Source organism: Enhydra lutris, unplaced genomic scaffold, assembly GCF_002288905.1.
Source record: "Enhydra lutris kenyoni isolate GAN:26980312 unplaced genomic scaffold, ASM228890v2 scaffoldscaffold33, whole genome shotgun sequence".
Classification (NCBI taxonomy): Eukaryota; Metazoa; Chordata; class Mammalia; order Carnivora; family Mustelidae; genus Enhydra; species Enhydra lutris.
The window spans coordinates 12,813,994-12,835,460 of NW_019154117.1; the positions used below are offsets into that span (position 1 = coordinate 12,813,994).

General features: G+C 38.2%; 1 protein-coding gene across 1 annotated transcript in view; it reads right to left on the reverse strand.

Annotated features, from left to right (window-relative positions):
• Positions 1-12,803: 12,803 nt before the first annotated feature.
• Positions 12,804-21,467, reverse strand: part of LOC111153563 (abhydrolase domain containing 17B) — a 56,092-nt gene continuing 47,428 nt past the window's right edge. The window contains exons 3-4 of the mRNA XM_022512661.1: positions 19,176-19,355; positions 12,804-14,349 (exon numbers count right to left, since the gene is read on the reverse strand). Coding sequence (XP_022368369.1) covers positions 14,130-14,349; positions 19,176-19,355 — 400 coding nt within the window. The 3' untranslated portion in view covers positions 12,804-14,129. The remainder of the gene's footprint in view (positions 14,350-19,175; positions 19,356-21,467) is intronic.

A 21,467-nucleotide genomic window follows, 5' to 3' on the forward strand; every position in this document is an offset into this window, starting at 1 on the left:
TGTAATTTGGTTGTCATGGAGAAATGCGTACCTGTTACATACAAGTAGATGCAATTTATAATACCTAGTATTATCAGCAAAGACACTCCACAATTACACTTTGTGGAGCAGAGTGGTTAAAAATGATGATCTTGAATGCTGGCATCATGATTTTAAGGGAGTGTTTCAGTTCAGATCTTCCAAGAAGCAGATGGAATGACATGTGCAATAGATTCACTGGGGATAAAGATGTGAAGGATAAAGGAAAGAAGGGACGAGTAGGTGAGGGACCTTTAGCTTATGAATATCTGATGATGGTAAGAGGAGACTGGAGGAAGAATTTGCAGGATGAGCACCAGAGTTCTGAGAAAGTCTTGGACAGGTCAACGGGGAGTCCTTGAGTAAAGTGCCAGGAACTCCTGTAGAGAAATCCCATGTAAGTCAAGAATGACCACTCCGGGATGCTCATCGTGTGGAGTCACTGGCTGGGGGGCAGCTTGCAGCCTCTGTGTGAAGGCCACGGTGGAGAGAAAGGCTTGGCAGTTGGAAGCTACCTGTGGTCTGTGCGTCACCAGCACATTCTCTTATAGGGAGTTCAGAGATGTACCTGCCACATTTTGGAAAATTAGGTTTTTATGTTTTTTAAAGATTTTATTTATTTATTTGATAGAGAGTTAGAGAGGGAACACAAGCACGGGGAATGGGAGAGGGAGAAGCAGGCTTCCCACTGAGCAGGGAGCCTGATTCGGGGCTCAATCTCAGGACCTGGGATCATGACCTGAGCTGAAGGCGGAGGCTTAACAACTGAGCCACCCAGGTGCCCCAGGAAATTATGTTTTTAAAAACATACCAGGAGGTGCTGTTGTAGGGTAGAATGTGAGACCTGAGGTATGAGGTCCCTGTGGAAAAGGCAGTAAAAAGAATGCTAAAGTTTTCTAATCCTTAATAGGATTAGAAATTTGGAGGCATGAGCCACTGCTTGAACATGGTAGAAAAATGGCTAAAGGCCCTTTTACAAACAGGGCTATCTAATGCCAAGAATTAATTTTTTAAAGTTCTAAATCCCCCACCACTCCAAACCGTAAATAAAATCTGACATATGTGCAACTGCTTCATGGGATTGTATGTGTGTGTGTATGTGGGTTGTGTGTGTATGTGGGTTGTGTGTGTGTGTGTGTAAATCAAGGAAATAAGTTGAATTCTATCTATGAGTCATTAAGATACAAAACAGAGACTTGGTACATGGAAAAGACAGACCATCCATAACTGAATTAATTCCACAGAAACAGGAGTGTAGAGCCAGAGAGGTCACTAAAGAGCATAATCTCCCAGGAATTCACAGAAACACTGGAAGTTCACTAGAAATTCCACAGATTGTGTAATGAGAACGTTGGATCAGTCTTAGCTATGTTATGGTCCATTAAGATTGACTGCCACTAAGCTTTCATGATTAGCCACTGCCAACCCACAGACCTGTATGGAGAGGTGAAACAGTGGTGAGAACTGAGACCAGGAAACCACTTTGCTCTCCAGGGGTTTCCTGCCTTTCTGGTCCTTGCCTTCTAGGCAATTTCTAACGCAATCTAGCTAATCTCTCTTTTCTCCTCCTGTACCTCTTCTACAGCAACATGGGATTTCCGTGGTCTATCACCTAGAACCTTACTCTTCAGACAAGGAGGAAACTATATATAATCTTTAAAGTACTAGACATTATGTTTCTCTGTTCTGAAAACAAGTTCTTTGTTTTAAAGCTACCCAATTGGGGTGCCTGGGCGGCTGAGTCGGTTAAGTGACTGCCTTCAGGTCAGGTCCTGATCCCAGGGTGCTGGGATTACCCCCCCACCCCCCAATCAGGCTCCCTGTTCAGCAGGGAGTCTGCTTCTCCCTCTCCGCCTGCCCCTCCCTCAACTCGTGTTCTCTGGAGCTCGCTCTCTCAAATAAGTAAATAAAATCTTTTAAAAAATAAAGCGAGCGAGCCGATCCAAAGCATTACTCCTGTAACCAACCACCTGCCCCAGGCCTGCAATGCTTGCTTCATGTATCGCAATTTCGACTGCTGCCCTGAAGCTTTCCTCGATTAATAATTACAGTAGGAACTTCTGTGTGGACGTCTGTCCACGTATCTGATTCTTCCAAATGTATTATCTAATTAGATCGTTGTGAAGACCCATACATTAAGTTGGATGAGTGTTATATCGCCACCACTTACAGATGAGGACACTGTGGTTTAGAAAGCATTGCATAAAATCACACAGCTAAGAAGATAATTTATGTCTAGATAATTTTTTTTACACGATTTTATTTATTTGACAGAGAGAGAGAGAGAGAGGTAGTGAGAGAGGGAACACAAGCAGGGAGAGTAGGAGAGGGAGAAGCAGGCTTCCTGCTGAGCAGGGAGCCAGATGCGGGGCTTAACCCAGGACCCTGGGATCAAGACCTGAGCCTAAGGCAGACACTTAATGACTGAACCACCCAGGCGCCCCCCTCCCAATGAATGTTATTCTGTACACTTCCAGCAGGTTGAACAGCAGAGCTGGCTCAATAGCAAGAGAAAGCCCTCAAGGAAAGAAATACAAGTGCTGTCAGGTGGAAACGGGCCTGGGTGTGTGAAGTGGTTATGAGTGAGGGAATGTAAGTGGGGCACCAACAGCACCTCACTGGAGGCATCAATGAAATATTTTATACACAGTCATCAGACTCATTTTTTCCTAATAAAAAATTAATAATTAGAATTAAATATAGTATTACAATTTTAAGAGCCCTTTCACATGTATCATCTCATAGGATTATCAGATGGTCCTCCGATGTATGCAGCATCGTGCAGATGGAAAAGCAAGATGGACATTTCATCTCCTCCCTGAAGAGAACTCATAAATTTAAAAGTACTTGCTTTCTCATACTAGGTTGTATTCTAAATTCCAGTTTTCCTTATTTTGGATATTTGTAGAACATCTTTTGGTGGGACAGGCATGGGAAGTAGGAAAATTTAAGAGGTGGGAACATTTTTGGACCCCAGTCTAAAAAACCTTTTCCTCAGAACCATGTGACCTAAAACAGATTGCAACTTAAATAAAAAATTTATAATCAGAAAAGACAAATCAGATATAGATGAAATTTAAGTCAATTAAATTTGTTCATTTATACACATTTTACATCATATTATGCAGTAGAAGGAACTTTTTTTTCAGTAAGCGATTTAAACTAAAGTGTTCCTCCTCAACCCTTCTCTGAGTCTGGCAAGATGAGCTTATTTCACTGAAGGCACCACTGGGAGTACTGGGAAAACCCCCGGGATCATGACCTGAGCTGAACGTAGATGCCTGAGGGAGGACTGAGCCATCCAGGTGCCTGTGGACAACCCTTTTTAATGGGATTCTCTCTTTCGGGTTGAATTGCTATTTTTAAGAATTTTTCCATTGATGTTTGGATAAAGCAAAGGAGTGAGTCTGTTCATAACACATTATAATGAGAAAGTAAAAAACAGATCATGACAATAACTTGGTCAAGATATACCTTCTTGTAGGTCATGGTTTTGTTTCATTATAAAGGCAAATCTGATATTATGTTAAGAAATTAGAGGATTTATATTTTTAAATCGATAAAAAGGATGAAATCTTATTGTTTATTTTTTATGCTAGTATTAAGTTTGAACAGTTAAACATCAAACCTCTAACAAATTAAATATAAATAATTCTTTTACTAGTGGAGAAGCACTGTGATTGAAAGAATGCATTCAGGATTTTAAAAAAATTTAATTTTAGTAAAAATGAGCACTAAGGATTTAATACTGCAGACCAAATCTTTTCTGAAACCATGAGATTTTCATTTCAGCTGTCCCAGTGTTATTTGTTTGTCCTGCCTCCTGTCTTTCCAGTTTAACTCTCAAAACTAAGAACACAAAGGCAGTATGTTTAGGGACAATAGGACACATTTGGAGCCAAAGCACTAAGGGAACAAGGCAGAGTTGGACAAGACAAAAGGTGCATTTGCTTGCATTTGCAATGGTTCATCCAGCTGTTGCTGCCTTCCTGGCCTGACCAACAATTTAAGGCATGTCAGATGGAACTTCTGGTTTCTGGGCTTTAGATTCTACCAGTCATATAAATATGGCCCAAGTAAGAAATGGGTCAGCGTTCATAGATTTGCACGGAATCAAGTTCTCTGCAAATTTGCTAGTTAAACTGGCACATTATCAAGAATAAAAATTCCCTTGGGATGCCTGGGTAGTTCAGTCGTTAATCGTCTGCCTTCAGCTCAGGTCATGAAGCCAGGGTCCTGGGATCAAGCCCTGCATCCGGCTCCCTGCTCAGTGGGAAGCCTGCTTCTCCCTCTCTCGCTCCCCCTGCTTGTTTTCCCTCTCTCACTGTGTTTCTGTCAAATAAATAAACAAATAAAATCGTAAAAAAAAAAAAGAAAAAGAATAAAAATTCCCTACAAATGATCTAATAGTAGTAATTCATGGCTAGACCTTCCTTTCTATATACAGCTCCGCCCTTAGAACACAAACAAGCCCTTACATTTTTATATTTCTTTACAGCAAGTATACCTGAAAGTATTCCATTTAGTATTATCATTTGATCATCATAGTAAACCTGTAAGGTCAACGGAATAGATATTTTCAATATTACCTTTTAAATGAAAATGAGGGGCGCCTGGGTGGCTCAGTGGGTTAAAACCTCTGCTTTCAGCTCAGGTCATGATCCAGAGTCCTGGGATCGAGCCCCACATCAGGCTCTCTGCTCTGTGGAGAGCCTGCTTCCTCCTCTCTCCTGCCTGCCTCTCTGCCTACTTGTAATCTCTGTCTGTCAAATAAATTAATAAAATCTTTTTTAAAAAAAAGAAAATGAAACTCTGGCTCTAAGACATTAATTAGTAGGTCTAAGATCATAAGAGCTACATACCCTCCACTTGTACTGTTAATTTGTTAGTTTTTTCCCCAAATAATTTGAAGCTACAAAAGGAAAATATAGTCACAGCTTTGAATTATGAAGAAAAGTCCTACCCCTTTGGAACATTTCTTTCCCTTAAGTGTCAGGAAGCTTTCAGTGACCAAGGTAAGGTAAGGATAAAGATATATAAAGAGGGAAAGACACATTCTCTGCCCTTCAGTTTCTCAACCTAACAGATAAAGTAGCAGATAGTGTCCTGGAGGGCAGATCTATAATGTGGAAAGCCTGTCTCTCAGGGTCTTCTTTTTTTTACAGTATTATGTATGACACTGTTTAGAGAACTATCTAGAACTGGTAGAATTAAAAGAGCACATAGTTCAACATCTCATGTCTCATTCCATCTTCTTGGAATGGAGCTTCAAGTAGGTATTTTCTGGGAAACAATGGGAAGGCCCTGAAAGGCTGCTGCCGCCACTAGCCCTTGTTAGGCTTTCTTACCAAGCTCCCTTTTATATTATTTTAATCATTGTTTTTTGCTTATTTCTCTTCAGTTCTTAAGCACAGAAATGCAAAGACCAAATGTGATATAAACAAAGGCTTAATGAGTGCTGGAAAGTCAAGACTAACTCCTGGTCATACTCCCACATTTATGGCCTGTTTCTAGCATTTATTTATTTATTTAATTTTAAATTTTTTTTATATTTTATTTCTTTATTTGACAGAGATCACAAGTAGCCAGAGAGGAAGGCTAAGAGAGAGGAGGAAGCAGGCTCCCTGCTGAGCAGAGAGCCCGATGTGGGGCTCGATCCCAGGACCCGGGGATCATGACCTGAGCTGAAGGCAGAGGCTTTAACCCACTGAGCCACCCAGGTGCCCCCCTTTTACTAGCATTTAAAAAAACATTTCCACACTATTTACTCATACTTAATTATTAACCCAGTCTTTAAATTTTTTTTTTTCATTTTTTTATTGTGATCCAGGTATCTTATGAATTGTAAAATACTCCTTAATTGATAGGATGCTTGGGCTGTATTTGCATCTGCCCTGCCTTTCTCCTGATTATGGATATTTGTTTGGAAGAATCTGTTAGTCTTTTTTTAAAAGATTTTATTTATTCATTTGACGGAGAAAGAGAGATCACAAGTAGGTAGAGAGGCAGGCAGAGAGAGAGGGGGAAGCAGGCTCCCCGCTGAGCAAAGAGACAGATGTGGGGTTCGATCCCAGGACCCCGAGACCATAACCTAAGCCAAAGGCGGAGGCTTAACCCACTGAGCCACCCAGGTGCCCCAGAATCTGTTAGTCTTAAGGCACACTACGTTATTTCCTCCTATTCTGCTTTTTTCTGATACGGATTACCTGTTCCTTCATTTTCAAGGTCACTCTAAAGTCTATTCCAGATTCCTTGAGGTTTGTACTTGTGTACCTTTTGGTCTGCATGTCTTTTAAAGAGGAGCACTTTCAAACTCATCACCTTGGTCAATGATGGTTATTAGTGCTAAGCTCAAGGTTGTGCATACTATCATTTCACATGATCTCTCAAGTTTCTCAGATTGGTGCTTAATCATTTAGAAGCCACTTTCAACTTCGGCAACATTAGAAAATGGTATGTTGCTCAGATTCTTGAAAATTCATAACAAGAATCATAGAAGAGCAGTAACATTTGCCAGAGAGACAAGATCCTAGCAGCCTGCCCTAGAAATTCAGATCTTCTAGATGGAGCCCAATCCCCTGGGCAGGCAGGGTCTCATGCTTACCTCAGGGCAGGGTAGCCTTGGTCTTGGCTGTCAGACTGTAGCTCAGGGCATGGTCTTTCAAGGTTTCAAAAACAGAGCCATGTTGCTCTTAATTTAGACATACTTTAAGTAGTTCAGTTATATCTGGTTTCCTAGATAATGGAGTAGAAACAGAGAAATATCAAGTTAGAGTAGAGGAAATAAGCTCACAGAAGCAAGCAGTGGCAGTAAACAGTATGAAAGGCCAACAGAGGAAACTACAAAGCAAACACTGGAACCTGAAAAGCAAAGCAGCCTGGGGCCCACTAATTAAGAGCAGATGACCAAATTTATAATCCTTGCAGCCCTTGAACTGAGAATACTGGGAGAGAAAGATAATATTTGAAAAATGGCAAAAAACATCCCAATTTTATTGAAAAACAATAACCCACCCAGGAAGCCCAATGAAGAGACCCACAAATAGAGTAAAAAGTCTGAAAATCAAAGATAAGGAAAATATCTTGGGAAAAGCTGGAGAAAAACAAAGTATCACTTACAAGGAAGCCCAGTAAGATCCACGGCTGACTTCTCAGCAGGAACAATGGAAGCCAGAAAGCAGTTTTGAAATATTCAAATTGGTAAAAAACAAACAAACAAACAAACAAACACAAAAACTATCAGCCAAGACTGTGATATCCAGCAAACGTATTCTTTAAAAAATGAAAGTGAAATAAAGACTTTCCCAGGTAAACAGAAACTGAAAGAATTTGTTGTCAGGCCAAGTCACCTTACAAGAGATATTCTAGGAAGTTCTTCAGAGTGAAAGCAAGTGATGTCAGACAGTAATACAAATCCACAGGACCAGAGAACACCATTACATAAATGCATAATTTTCCCACTTCTTTTCTTAAATGAATTAAAAAGTAATTTCATAAATTATGTATATACAGTTCACCCATATACAACATGGGGCTGCGGTACTGCCCCCCTACACAGTCAAATATCCCCTTATAACTTTTGACTCCCCCAAAACTTAACAGCCTGCTATTAACCAAAACCTTATCAAATAAATTAACATATATTTTACAGGTATTACATACTATATATTTACAGTGAAGTTAGCTAGAAATGAGTAAGTTATTAGGAAATTCGTAAGTAAGGGGCACCTGTGTGTTGCTCAGTTGGTTAAGCATCTGACTTCAGCTCAGGTCATAAGCCCAGGGTCCTGGGATGGGACCCTGCACCAGGCTCCCTTCTCCCTCTGCTGCTCCCCTTGCTTGTGTGCTCTCTCTCTCTCAAATAAATTAAGTAAAAATAAAAAAAACTAATAAATAAAATCATAAGTAAAATAATGTTATTGTACTGTATTCATTGCAAATATTTGCATACAGATCTATATATAGACTTCTACAGTTCCCACTTGTGTTAAAGGCCAACTGTAACCTACTATTGGGCCTGTAATGTACATAGAAGTGTAATATACGTGTAATTGCCAACAACAGCACCAGAGGTGAATGTGAGCAAAGCTGTAACAACATGAGGAAACAACCACAGATGGTAAAGTAGTAATTGTTAACAATGCATTGTTAGGTGTGGAACATTAACAGACCTAGTATGTGGGGATTGCCTAGAAAATACTTATTAGACTTGGTGCTCACTGAGATAATGTTAGATACTATTATACAGTGTTATATTCCCTATCAACCACCCTCTCCAACCTCCCCAAAAAACCCACAAAAAACTCATCATCCAAGTACGAGGAATCCTTTTTTGGCTTTTGTCACTTTGACAGCCAGGCTAAGAACTTATTTGGAGTTACTTCTCTGTGGTTTATCCTGGGATCCTGGTTTCAGAAGACCAGACTTTAAAAAAACAGCTAATTTTGGACAGTGGAAATAAGAACAAGTTTTTTTTTTTTTTTCCTCTTTTCTAATTACAAAAACAACATAGCAATGTAGAGGATGTCTAAGAAAGGAAAAAAAATTCACCTATAATCCTAATACCTCAATATAATCATTCTTTTATCCAATGAGCATTTAATTTTACAGAGGTATAACAGTTTCTATTTTCATTTTTCAATTGGGATTGTATTAGATACTTCAGAAAATTTAATTATCATTTTCAATAGCATCACATGTATTCAGAGATCTATAAGCCACTTTCTTGGGTCTCTAATCCTTGCCCAATCTAATTTCTTATGGTGGACTTAGATGGCCTGGATCCCAAACTTCCAGACTTAGAAGAGCTGGGGGGAAAAAAACAGCAAAATCTCTCTCATGAAGCTCTAGATGACCTCTGGATTATGCCAGCTTTAAACTTGAATATATCTACAGAATTTGAAACTGTTTAAATAAAAGTTTCATCTGAGTATTTATATGATAAAATGCTAACTAGAAGTCTTGATTTTTAGTCCATGAATCCACCATACTTTGAATAATTTGGAACAGGGCAGTACATTTAACATTTTAAAATTCAGACACTCCTATATCCATAGACCTACCCTACTACCCTTCTTATCTCAATTCAATACACTATCTTAAGCAGTAACTTTGGGGAGGGGAGAGGAAAAAAAAAAAACCCAAAACTCAACCTTGAAATAATCTGACAATAGCTGAAATGTGCATTTTATCAGCAGATACAAAATATCACAAATCACTTAAAAATAGCATTTTTCCGGGGCACCTGGGTGTGGCTCAGTTGGTTGAGCTTCTGCCTTCACCTCAGTTGGTTGATCCCAGGGTTCTGGGATCGAGTTCCACATTGGGTTCTCTGCTCAGGTGGGAGATCGCTTCTCCCTCTACCATTCCCTCTGCTTGTGCTCACTCACTCTTTCTCTGTGAAATAAGTATTTCAAAAAAATAAAAATAAAAATACCATTTTCACCATGATTTTAATATAGTTCTCTAATAAGGATTTCGTTAGAAGCATACTCTTAAAAACATTCTTTCCTGTTAAAATGGTATTATGCCAATTTAGTACATGTCCTACAGATAAAGAGCAAAATAATTTCATCCACTGGGTTTCTAATGAAAGAACAACTTTAATAGCTTTTAGCTCAGTGACATTTATAAAGACTCTACGCTTTGCTTCCGGTTGTTTTTTTTTTTAAACTAATGTCTAGTGGGTCATTTCCAAGCTTGAGCTATTTGCTTCCTTCCTTGGTATTACTCATTCAACTAGTCAGTCAGATGCATAATCTCTTAGACATGTAGTAGACCAATGTCTTCTCTCTGCATCCTGCATAACTCAAAACACAACACCAGGTATCCTGTGTAGTTCCTTTTTTGGTTACTGCACACTTGGCATGTACATCATCATTAGAATATAACATGTTACCATAGTATTTAACCATAATGCCTGTTTAAAATTAAGACAACAGGGGGGCCTGGGTGGCTCAGTCAGTTAAGTGACTATCCTGGTTCAGGTCATGATCCTGAGGGGAGTCCCTATGGCCTCCCCATCTTGGGGTCTCTCTTTCAAATAAGTAAAATCTTTAAAAAAATAAAATTAGGACACAAATTAAAAGCCCACCCATCACCATTTAGTATAACCACTTTGATACTTTTTTCAATGTAATTGCTTATTCTCAGTGTTATTTAAGTAAACACCTGTTTATTCATGTGACTACAATCTTCACTGTTTTAACACAACCAAACAGCTGTTACTGAGCCTACTGGAAATGGATTAGTGTTAAAATACTTTAAATATATAAATCATTAATTTGATAAATGTGAAAGGTACAATTTACCTAGTATACAATGAATAATTAACTGATAAGAAATCTAAGCCATTTTAAAAATAAAATATTATTAATATTGGAGAGCAAGGAGTTTTTGTTATAATTCAAAAGGATCATTGGTATTAGTCCAGGTAAATTTTATGAAAATAGTAAGTACAACTAATGACAATTATATTGTAGATCTTGACAATGTTACTCTTCTTTGGGTTTGTTTCCTCATCTGTAAAAGGAAGGAATTAAGCTATTTCATATCTAAAGTTTTATTTTTGGAGTTTGTCTGGCTTTCCATAATACCTGTTCTCAGAAAGTTATTTTTGTCATATGGAATGTCTAAATGCACCAAGAACCTTCCATTTATAGGAAATTGATGGCAGTTTGCAATTTAAAAAAATTTATTTTCACGTTTCAAGCTTTCTTAAACTGAGTAATACCTAATATTTATAGAAATCACTAAGAAAACCTACTGTAATACATTCTTAGGTAGGACACAGAAGTGGTAAATTGAAGTCAGTCAGAAGTCTGGAAAAGTGTATAGATTATAAACCAATTATATTGTCTTTTGTACTTGAAGATATGGCAGGAGTTATGTACACTGCCAACCATTTCCCCAGGATTACTGTTACCATCCAAATTCCACCATGCTGGTATGAACAAAAAAGAGAACTATCAAAATAAGTTAACTTGAGGCTATTCTAGCCCAGGTTAAAAATCGGTATGAGTCTTTACAGATGAATGGGGTTGAGATTTTCATTACATTAGAAACATAAGAGATAATTATCAATCAATCAGTTCCATCTCTTCATTTCTAGTGAGGAAACTGGTCCAGAGACGTGACTTGGCAAGGCCACAGATCTAATTGGTGTCCGGTGAGAAGAGAACCCAGATCTCCTTGCCAATTCTTCTACATGATACTATCTTCTGGATGCCATGGCGCGGGCAATGCTCTGAAAAGGTAGGAGAAATCTAAATGGAGTATCAAATCTTAAAGGTGACATCCACAGTCCATCTAGTTCAACTTCACATTTAAATCTGGAGTTTCTTCTGAAGCACTGGGGCAGATGTCATTCTGCTTCTCCCTAGTGATAAGATCCTCTTTGACACTGAGGAAGCAATCCCCGTCTGTCATGGACATATAACCATTTGCTTCTTCACACTGAGCTCTAATGTGCCATTTTGGAACTTTCACCTAGTTGTACTGAGTCAAAAAGAATAAACTGTACATGTTTCTCAAATATCGGAACACAGCTATCATTACATAATTCTCCAGTTGGTCTTTGGATTATGGTTTGTGGGACTCTTTCCGACTTGGTAAAACATTCCAGGATTTATTCTCATTTGTGAATATCCTTTCATTGCATCTTGAAATGAAATTAATATTTACAGATGTGGTTTGACTAGCCTTTTGTATGAGATTATTGCCCCATGGTTAATATTTCTGCATCCTAAAATTGCAGGCAATTACAACTGGCTCACATTATTTCTAGCAAACTAAAAATACCCAGGTTTTTTCCCTTCATCTGTAAACTCTTGATAAATGCAATTCCATATTCCTATCAATGGCTTTCTATTGTATGTAGGATAATAATCAGGGCCCATGACACCACATATGATTGTGCCCGTAACCAATTTGTGAGCCTCATCTTTATGCCATCTGTTCCCCTTGACTTCTGGCCAGGCTTTTTACACTTCAAATGCACTGTCCTTCCTCTAGGCTTGCACATACTGTTCCCTTCAGCTAGCAATGATTTCCCTTGGCCACCGGGTTGAGTCATCCTTCAAAATTTGTATCCAGGGGCGCCTGGGTGGCGCAGTGGGTTAAAGCCTCTGCCTTCAGCTCAGGTCATGATCCCAGGGTCCTGGGATCGAGCCCCGCATCAGGCTCTCTGCTCAGCGGGGAGCCTGCTTCCTCCTCTCTCTGTCTCTGCCTGCCTCTCTGCCTACTTGTCTGTCATATAAGTAAATAAAATCTTAAAAAAAAATAATAAATTTGTATCCAGTATCACTTTGTGAAACTCTTCCTTGGACTTCTCCACATGTTCCCCTCCATAAAGTACAATTAACCTGTTATAATAAGCTACAAATCTTCCTCAGCCCTTATCCAAACACTAATATTAGGTATCCGTGTCCTCGGTTATACTGTGAAGTCTATGAGAACATGGTCCATGTCTACCTTTAGCTGGCATAGAGTATTACATGATTTAGACATTCAATAAATATTTGTTGAATGAATCAATACTGAATTAGTATAATCAATATTTTAAATTTAACAAGTAATCAAAGAAAACACATAGGTAAACTCTGGGGTGCAGGTTGTATAAAAAAAGGAACTGTACAGTAGCTCCACAACAATCTTGAGAAGAAACCTCTCCAAAAGAAGAAGTGATGAGAAAACTACACAACTATGTTCTATAAAGATGAATGGTAAAAGTTTTCAGTCTTTATGGTAAGGGATGGGAAGCATGGAAGAAGGCAAACAAGCACAGCTGGGTGGTATATTTGTTGTTTTACTGTTAATTTGACACATCTGAACCAAAGCATTCACAATACTTGATATACTTTGAAGAGAATCATATACTATAGTCTTAGACATAACCACAGAACAAGCAGAACAATTAAAACTACATAAGGCCTTAAAATATATCCACAGTGTGTATTATTTCAATATTCATTCATTTACAAATTAGACTACATACCGTTAATTTTATTTTTATTTTTCTTTCATTGTTTTATTCAGGCAGGATTCATTCAAGGAAAGGCAACTTAGTTTTTGTGTGTCAGTTTTATTTTCTACTACATTGGTTAATATAAAAGTTATGAATTAAATGTTCTCTTATCTCCTGTATTCCAGGAGTGAATCCATGAAATTCTCAGATAGTAATCTAAAACAACAGATCCTATTAAAAATAGCCAAGGTGAGAAACAACCAAATAGCCAGCCTGTTTGTGGTCTTGAAGAACATCAAATGGACTCTTCAGGTTTTCTTATAATGAAGAGTACTGCAATTCTATGAGATTAGTCAAAATTTAAAACAACATTGCGTACAAAATCATTCTTGAAGCTCTAAATGCCTTTTTAAATAATAAAAACAAGAATTTTAAGTAGTTGCCTCATAGTACCAAACCTATAAATCAGAACTAGTTAAGATTTATTCAGTGCTATCATGACTTCTCATTTACAAGGTAACTAGTTGGTAAATTAACAGATGGCATAAAAATTAAGACTTACATCATTTTTTAAAAGGAGAAAATGTATGATAACCAGGGAATACAGAAAGTTCAATGTATTTTACAATAAAATAACTGTTTAAACCTCAATCCCTGTACAACAGGGTTTAGGTCATCTCTAGTGAATTTGCACGTTTTCATACAGTTTATTCTATTATGAGTACTTGAACTGTTTTAGATATACAGCTTTGTATTGAAGAATATTACATTTGTATACCTGGATAAGATTTAGTATGTTGAGATGTTTTAAAAATATCTATAAATTTGATATGCAAAAGCATTTGGCAATACTTTTACAGCATTTGATTTTATAGAATTAAAATTTCATACAGTACTCATTTTGATGTTTAAAAAAAATTCACAGAAAAAAATATAAATTACACAGCCTGACTGCATGATACTGTTATTTCCAGTTTCTAGTTCTGGTAATAAAAACCTTCATTAAGTCTGTTAACAAATCATTACCTGTACATTTATGAAGGCAACTGACATGATTTGCAAACAAAACCTTCAGGTTTTATGTTATTTACCAAAGAGTGCAGTTCAGCAAGAAAAGAAAACCCAGTATGCAAATTTACAGAATATTTTACAAATTTACCAGTTCCTGTGACACAAACTGTTTCAACCTTTCAAGGTACTGTCCATAAAGTTCCACATCATTGTGACCTGCCCCTTCAACCCACAGAGGCTCCACAGGTCTTTGGCAACGCTCAAACAGTGCGAGGCCATGTGAAAAGTCAATGACTTCATCTTCAGTCCCATGAATTATTAATACCGGAGAGGTTATCTTAGAGATTTTGTCAATGCTGTAAAAGAAAGGGGGATAAAGTCAATGAATTAGCTATGAAAAGGAACATAAAACATACTTTCTTGTGATATTCCGACAGATCATTCAAATATCAGAATGGTCCTTGAATCAACTCAGAAGAAACGGATGCTTCTTGGATTTCAAGTAAGATTTAAAAGTTACTTTACATACTCCTTAAGATTGCCTAACTTCATGCACTTCTGTTTTGAGGGAATCATTCAATGGTTACTGGCAACCTACTGCACCTTTCTACAATGTTGTTTTTTTTTTTTAAAGATTTATTTATTTATTTTTATTTATTTGAGAGCAAGAGATAAAGCACAAGTTGGGTGCAGGGGAGAGGCAGAGGGAGAAAGAGACTCCTTGCTGAGCAGGGAACCTGATGTGGGGCTCAATCCCCGGACCCTGCGATCATGACCTCAGCCGAAGGCACCCCAAACAATGTTTAGCACAAATGTAGGTTGGAAGGAGAGGAGGAAACTAAGGACTATTCAGGTATGTGCTAACTTCATAGCTCTGCACTCTTATTTTTTTCTTCCCCCTTAATCTACTAAAATGAAAGCAAAATCTTTTTTTGTTTTTGTTTTGAGGTTATCAACTCACAAAAATAGGGAGAATGTAATACAACATAAAATTTTGGAGCTGGAAGGCAGATAAATGAGTGGGATAACAGAATGAAATTGTGGGAAAAAGCCAATTTTAAGGGGATACAAGGTAAACTGAAGAAAAAATCCAATTTATACCATGGGATATCCCAGAAGGCTAGGAATTGATATGGGGATGAAGGCAGGTGATAGAGGAGTTTACAGAATTAGTTCAAAGTCTGTTTAACAATCCTTAAATTTATATGGAACCAAAAAAGACCCCAAATTGCCAAGGAAATGTTTAAAAAGAAAAAGCTGGGGGCGTCACATTGCCTGATGTTAAGCTGTATTACAAAGCTGTGATTACCAAGGTAGCATGGTACGGGCACACAAACAAACACATATATCAGTGGAACAGAAGAGAGTGCTCAGATATGAACTCTCCACTCTACGGTCAACTAATCTTCAACAAAGCAGGAAAAAATATCCAATGGAAAAAAAAAAGTCTCTTCAATAAATGGTGCTGGGAAAACTGGACAGCTGTACACAGAAGGATGAAACTCTACCATTCTCTTAGATCATATACAAAGATACACTCAAAATGGATTAAAGACCTCAATGTGAGACAGGAATCCATCAAAATCCTAGCAGAACATTGGCAGTAATCTCTTTTATATTGGCCATAGCAACTTCTTTCAAGACATGTCTCCAAAGGCAAGGGAAACAAAAGCAAATATGAACTTTTAGGACTTCATCAAGATAAAAAGCTTCTGCACAGCAATGGAAACAGTCAACAAAACAAAGAGGCAACCCACAGAATGGGAGAAGATATTTGCAAATGACACTACGATAAAGGGCTGAAATCCAAGATCTATAAAGAACTTCTCGAACTCAACACCTAAAAAACAAGTAAGTCAAAAAACTGGCAGAAGACATGAACACACACTTCTCCAAAAAGACATACAAATGGCTAACGGACACACGAAAGAATGTTCATCATCATTAGCCATCAGGGAAATTCAAATCAAAACCACATTGAGATACCACCTTACACCAGTAAGAATGGCAAAAATTGACAAGGTGAGAAACAACCAATGTTGGAGAGGTTGTGGAAAAGAGGAACCCTCTTACACTGTTGGTGGAAACCCAAGTTGTTGCAGCCACTTTGGAAAACAGTGTGGAGGTTCCTCAACAATTAAAAATAAATGACTCAGCAATTGCACTACTGGGTATTTACCCCAAAGATACAGATGTACTAAAAAGAATGGCCACATGCAACCCAAGGTTCATAGCAGCAATGTCCACAATAGCCAAATGGTGGAAAGAGCTGAGATGCCCTTCAACAGACAAATAGATAAAGAAGATGTGATCCATATGTACAATGGAATTATTACTCAGCCATCAGAAAGGATGAATACACAACCTCTGCAACAACCTGGGTAGGACTGGAGGAGATTATGCTAGGAGAAGTTAAGTCAAGCAGAGAAAGTCAATTATCATACGGCTGCACGTATTTGTGGAACATAAGGAATAGCATGGAGGACATCAGGAGAAGAAAGGGAAAAATGAAGGTGGGGGGAATCGGGAGTGGGAGACAGAACCATGAGACTATGGACTCCGGGGAAACAAACTGAGGGTTTTAAAAGGGAGGGGGTGGGGGTATGGGTTGGCCTGGTGATGGGTATTAAGGAGGGCACGGATTGCACGGAGCACTGGATACACAAACAACAAATCATGGAACACTTCATCAAAAACTAATGAGGTACTGTATGGTGACTAACATTACATTAAAAAAACAAAGTCTGTTTAATAAAGAGGTCTCTCTCCTCCAGACTCTTTCCCCTTCTTTTTGTAAAAATGGTAGCGGCTCTCTACCCAAAACTGAAGGTTTTGTGGATCAGGGAATTGCAAGAACAGTTTGAAGCAAGAGGTAAACACACATACTGCTGCTACGAACCCATTTTCTGTACTGGGTCCCCAGAATGCTGGCAGCCAGGCCCTCATTCCTCCAGAGAGGACTTTTAGAAAGACTCCTTGTTGGAGACTATATTATATACACTTTAAGAGGAAAGATAGAAATAGTGACATAGGGTGGGATCCCCAAGTAACTGATTTGACCAGATGACTGTATAGTGAAGCTCGCACTCAACAAGGCTTAATCACCTGCTTCATATTAGCTCTTTAGTTCCTCACTCTTACATATGAGGAGACAACAAGAATTATCAGACATCAGAGAACACTTCAAGTATCAGTCAGAGATCAAAACAATTTTAAAAAGGCAACTTAAAAGAGACATAAACTGCACAGAGACCTTACAAACAAATTTTAATGCTTAAAAAAAAAAATCTTTCCAGAGAGAAAGAAGGCATTATAAAATGAGGATACAATCTTGAAAAAGGAAATCAATGAAATAATTCAAGGCTGCATTTGTTAAGGAAAAATGCTTGGTTGGCTATGTTATTTGCTATCACATGTTCGATAGTAAAGGAATTACAACAAATAAAAAGAAATCTATGTTCTTTTTCAAACAGTTTGCAGTTAAGTACAGCTATCTTTGTTGGTGTAGCAGAAATGAAAGAGTGAGCTGGAGAGAGATACAGGATGGCAAAAGTATTACCCCAAATACTCCCTCTATCATTCTTACTTTTCTATTAGACAGAAGCAGTATAATGCACATACCTTCCAATATACCATTATCTAAAACAACAAACCCTAAATTAATCTAAGGACAACAACAACAAAAAAACTCCCACAGCCTGCTCATATGCTCCCACCATTAGTTTCCCTAAGAAAGTGATCACTGTCTGGCTAATGATGAAAAAATTTGCTTTTGAAATGACCCTTGTTTTTTTTTTTTTTTTTATTTAAATTTTATTTTATTTTTTTTTTAAACATATATTTTTATCCCCAGGGGTACAGGTCTGTGAATCGCCAGGTTTACACACTTCACAGCACTCACCATAGCACATACCCTCCCCAATGTCTATAACCCCACTCCCCTTTTCCCAACCCCCCTCCCCCCATCAACCCTCAGTTTGTTTTGTGAGATTAAGAGTCACTTATGGTTTGTCTCCCTCCCAATCCCATCTTGTTTCATTTATTCTTCTCCTACCCCCTTACCCCCCATGTTGCATCTTCTCTCCCTCATATCAGGGAGATCATATGATAGTTGTCTTTCTCTGATTGACTTATTTCACTAAGCATGATACCCTCTAGTTCCATCCACGTCGTCACAAATGGCAAGATTTCATTTCTTTTGATGGCTCCATAGTATTCCATTGTGTATATATACCACATCTTCTTTATCCATTCGTCTGTTGATGGACATCTAGGTTCTTTCCATAGTTTGGCTATTGTGGACATTGCTGCTATAAACATTCGGGTGCACGTGCCCCTTCGGATCACTACGTTTGTATCTTTAGGATAAATACCCAGTAGTGCAATTGCTGGGGAAATGACCCTTGTTTTTATAAAAAAGCAAGTAATGACTCTGGCCTTTGGCCCATCTATCAGTCACAAAAAAATCTCTGTATAGCTGCCAATTGGGGAAAGGAAATATGACCGAAATTGCCAGATTCTCCCATTTGCCTTCTCTGAGGAAAATGGGCCACCAGGTGTTTCTAGTTATCAAGAGGAGCAAGAGGAACTTCCATCTTGTCTTGAGAAGTAGTCCTCCTTTCAAATTTGAGTAAAACTGTGTTTGCAGACTTTGTGGTGGCAACACTTAAGCTAATTTAAGACAGAACTTTTTTGCAATTCACTTCTTTTATAAATCAGCTATCATTAATTAGATGCCATTCACTAATTTTTATGCACATGTCTCATTTTCCCTTTACTCTTCCTCTACGCCAGTATTATGTCTCACTGAATGGTACCATTATTCATTAGCAGCTCAAGTCAGAATCCTGGGAATTATACTCAAGTTCTTTTGTTTAGCATCCTCTATTCACTCTTGACACTCAGTTCTGTCGATTTCATTTCTCAAATTAAGTCAATGCCACTCTCTGGGGTATAAGACCCTCAGCTATTTTCATCAGGATTACTATTGCTCCAATATTTCAGCCTCCTGACTGGGCTCCTGCCACCACCCTTCTCAAAAATTAATTTTTCACTAATTCTATAATATATGTGAAAGAGAAGTTCATGCCTTAATGAACTGCATTATGAATACCTTAGGTGATGGACATAAACGCCCTTAAAAGTTTCTTTGAATTAAACGATTTTGAATATTGATACTTACTTTGGGAACGCATCAAAACAGTAGGTCTTCTTGGTATCAGGAAAAGCAACTCGCATTCCCGAAGTCAAAGGAGAATGAAGAATAACAGCAGCACTCTCATACCGAGCAGCAAGATCCACAGATGGTACTGTCCCTATACTCTGGCCATATATAATCACATTTTCAGGGCGAATGCCGTATCTATAAAGTTCAGAAATTAAAAAAAAAAAAAAAAAAAAAAAAAAAAAAAGGTGGAGAGTTGGACTGGTATGAAATATTCAATCATTTTCTAAGGACTTAATCTTGTAATAGAACGATTTAGAATGGGACAATGCCAACTTTATATTTAAAATATGTTTCTTAGCCATCATTATCATGTTTACTGCTACAATAAAATCTATATTCTTAGTCTATTTCATCTGTTTCATCTTTTGGAAAAACAATTGCTGAGGTCTTTTAAAATTTCAAACTTAAATGAATTCATTGAATAACTCATGTAATTCAATGTGGCATAATCACTAATATTTTACTTATTTAAAAGATTTTATTTATTTATTTATTTATTTATTTGAGAGAGAGAGAGAGAGAGACTGAGAGACACACAGCTAGAAAGGGAACACAAGCAGGGGGAGTGGGAGAGGGAGAAGCAGGCTTTCCACTGAGCAGAGAACCCAATGTTGGGGCTCGATCCCAGAACCCCAGGATCATGACCTGAGCCAAACATAGCCGCTTAATGGGTAAGCCACCCAGGCGCCCCACATCACTAATATTTTAGTAGACTGATGTTTAATAGACTATTTATTTTCCATCCTATATAAGAAAAGTTCTTTGTCTACACCTCAAAAGTGGTTCATTTTATTTTTTAAAGGTATTTTTATTTATTTATTTGACAGAGAGATACAGTGAGAGAGGGAACACAAGAAGGAGTGGAAGAGGGGGAAGCCTGCCCTGAGTAGGGAGCCTAATGTGGGGCTTCTTCCAAGGACCCTGGGATCATACCCTGAGCCGAAGGCAGACGCTTAACGACTGAGACACCCAGGTGCCCCTTTTTATTTTTTGAAGTTGGTTACAGTGATGAAAAGGGCTACATATGGTTACTATATGGAATAAAATATATATACATTTTAGCTGAAAATAAATTACTATTTTTTTTAAAGTTGCCTTTACTATGGACTAATGATTGGAAAGATAAAGATATCAAAGAGAATTTCAAATACTTTGATTCAGTTAATTATGAACAAACTTCATGCTAAAATCTCGAGTATTGCTTTATCTCCTTCAAAAATGCTGCAGGGGTGCTTGGGTGGCTCAGTGGGTTAAAGCCTCTGCCTTTGGCTCAGGTCATGATTCCAGGGTCCTGGGATGGAGCCCCGCATCAGGCTCTCTGCTCAACAGGGAGCCTGCTTCCTCCTCTCTCTCTGCCTGCCTCTCTGCCTACTTGTGATCTTTGTCTGTCAAATAAATAAATAAATAAATAAATAAATAAAGCAAGCTGCAGATTTAAATACGTCAACTCTTGCCTCAAATATATCAGATATAATCTATGTTCCAAGCACTGTTACTTGTTTATGGTATAATTGTCCCAAATGTAAACTATTGCAAGCAGAAATGAAGTGCTATAGGAGCTAATGAATGTGGGGTTAGAAGTTAGAGTAAGATCAAATATGCTTTTCCACTTTAAAAGCCTGAAAGCAGTCACTTATGGATGCTAAGGGCCATTTGCACAACAGCATCTGGTTTTTGGAAAAGGTAATGTAGCTTTCCAAGTATCTAAATATGAAAAAACAGGGCGCCTGGGTGGCTCAGTTGGTTAAGCAACTGCCTTTGGCTCAGGTCATGATCCCAGCATTCTGGGATCAAGCCCCAAATCAGGCTCCCTGCTCAGTGGGAGGTCTGCTTTCTCTCTCCCACTCCCCCTGCTCATGTTCCTGTCCTTGTCGTCACTCTCTCGCTGCCAAATAAATAAATAAAATCTTAAAAAAAAAAAAAAAGAGAGAGAGAGAGAGAGAGAGAAAAGTCTTTTTCTTTACAAGACCTGACTGTAATTCTTCACTGGAGTTAAGTTACAAAAATGAACACTTAGGGGTGCCTGGGTGGCTCAGTCATTAAGTATCTGCCATCAGCTCAGGTCATGATCCCAGAGTCCTGGGATCAAGTTCTGCATCGGGCTCCATGCTCAGTGGGAAGCCTGCTTCTCCCTCTCCCACTCCCCCTGCTTGTGTTCACTCTCTTGCTGTGTTCTCTGCCACATAAATAAATAAAATCTTAAAAAAAAAAAAAGAAGAAGAAGAGAATGAACACTTCCATCATCAG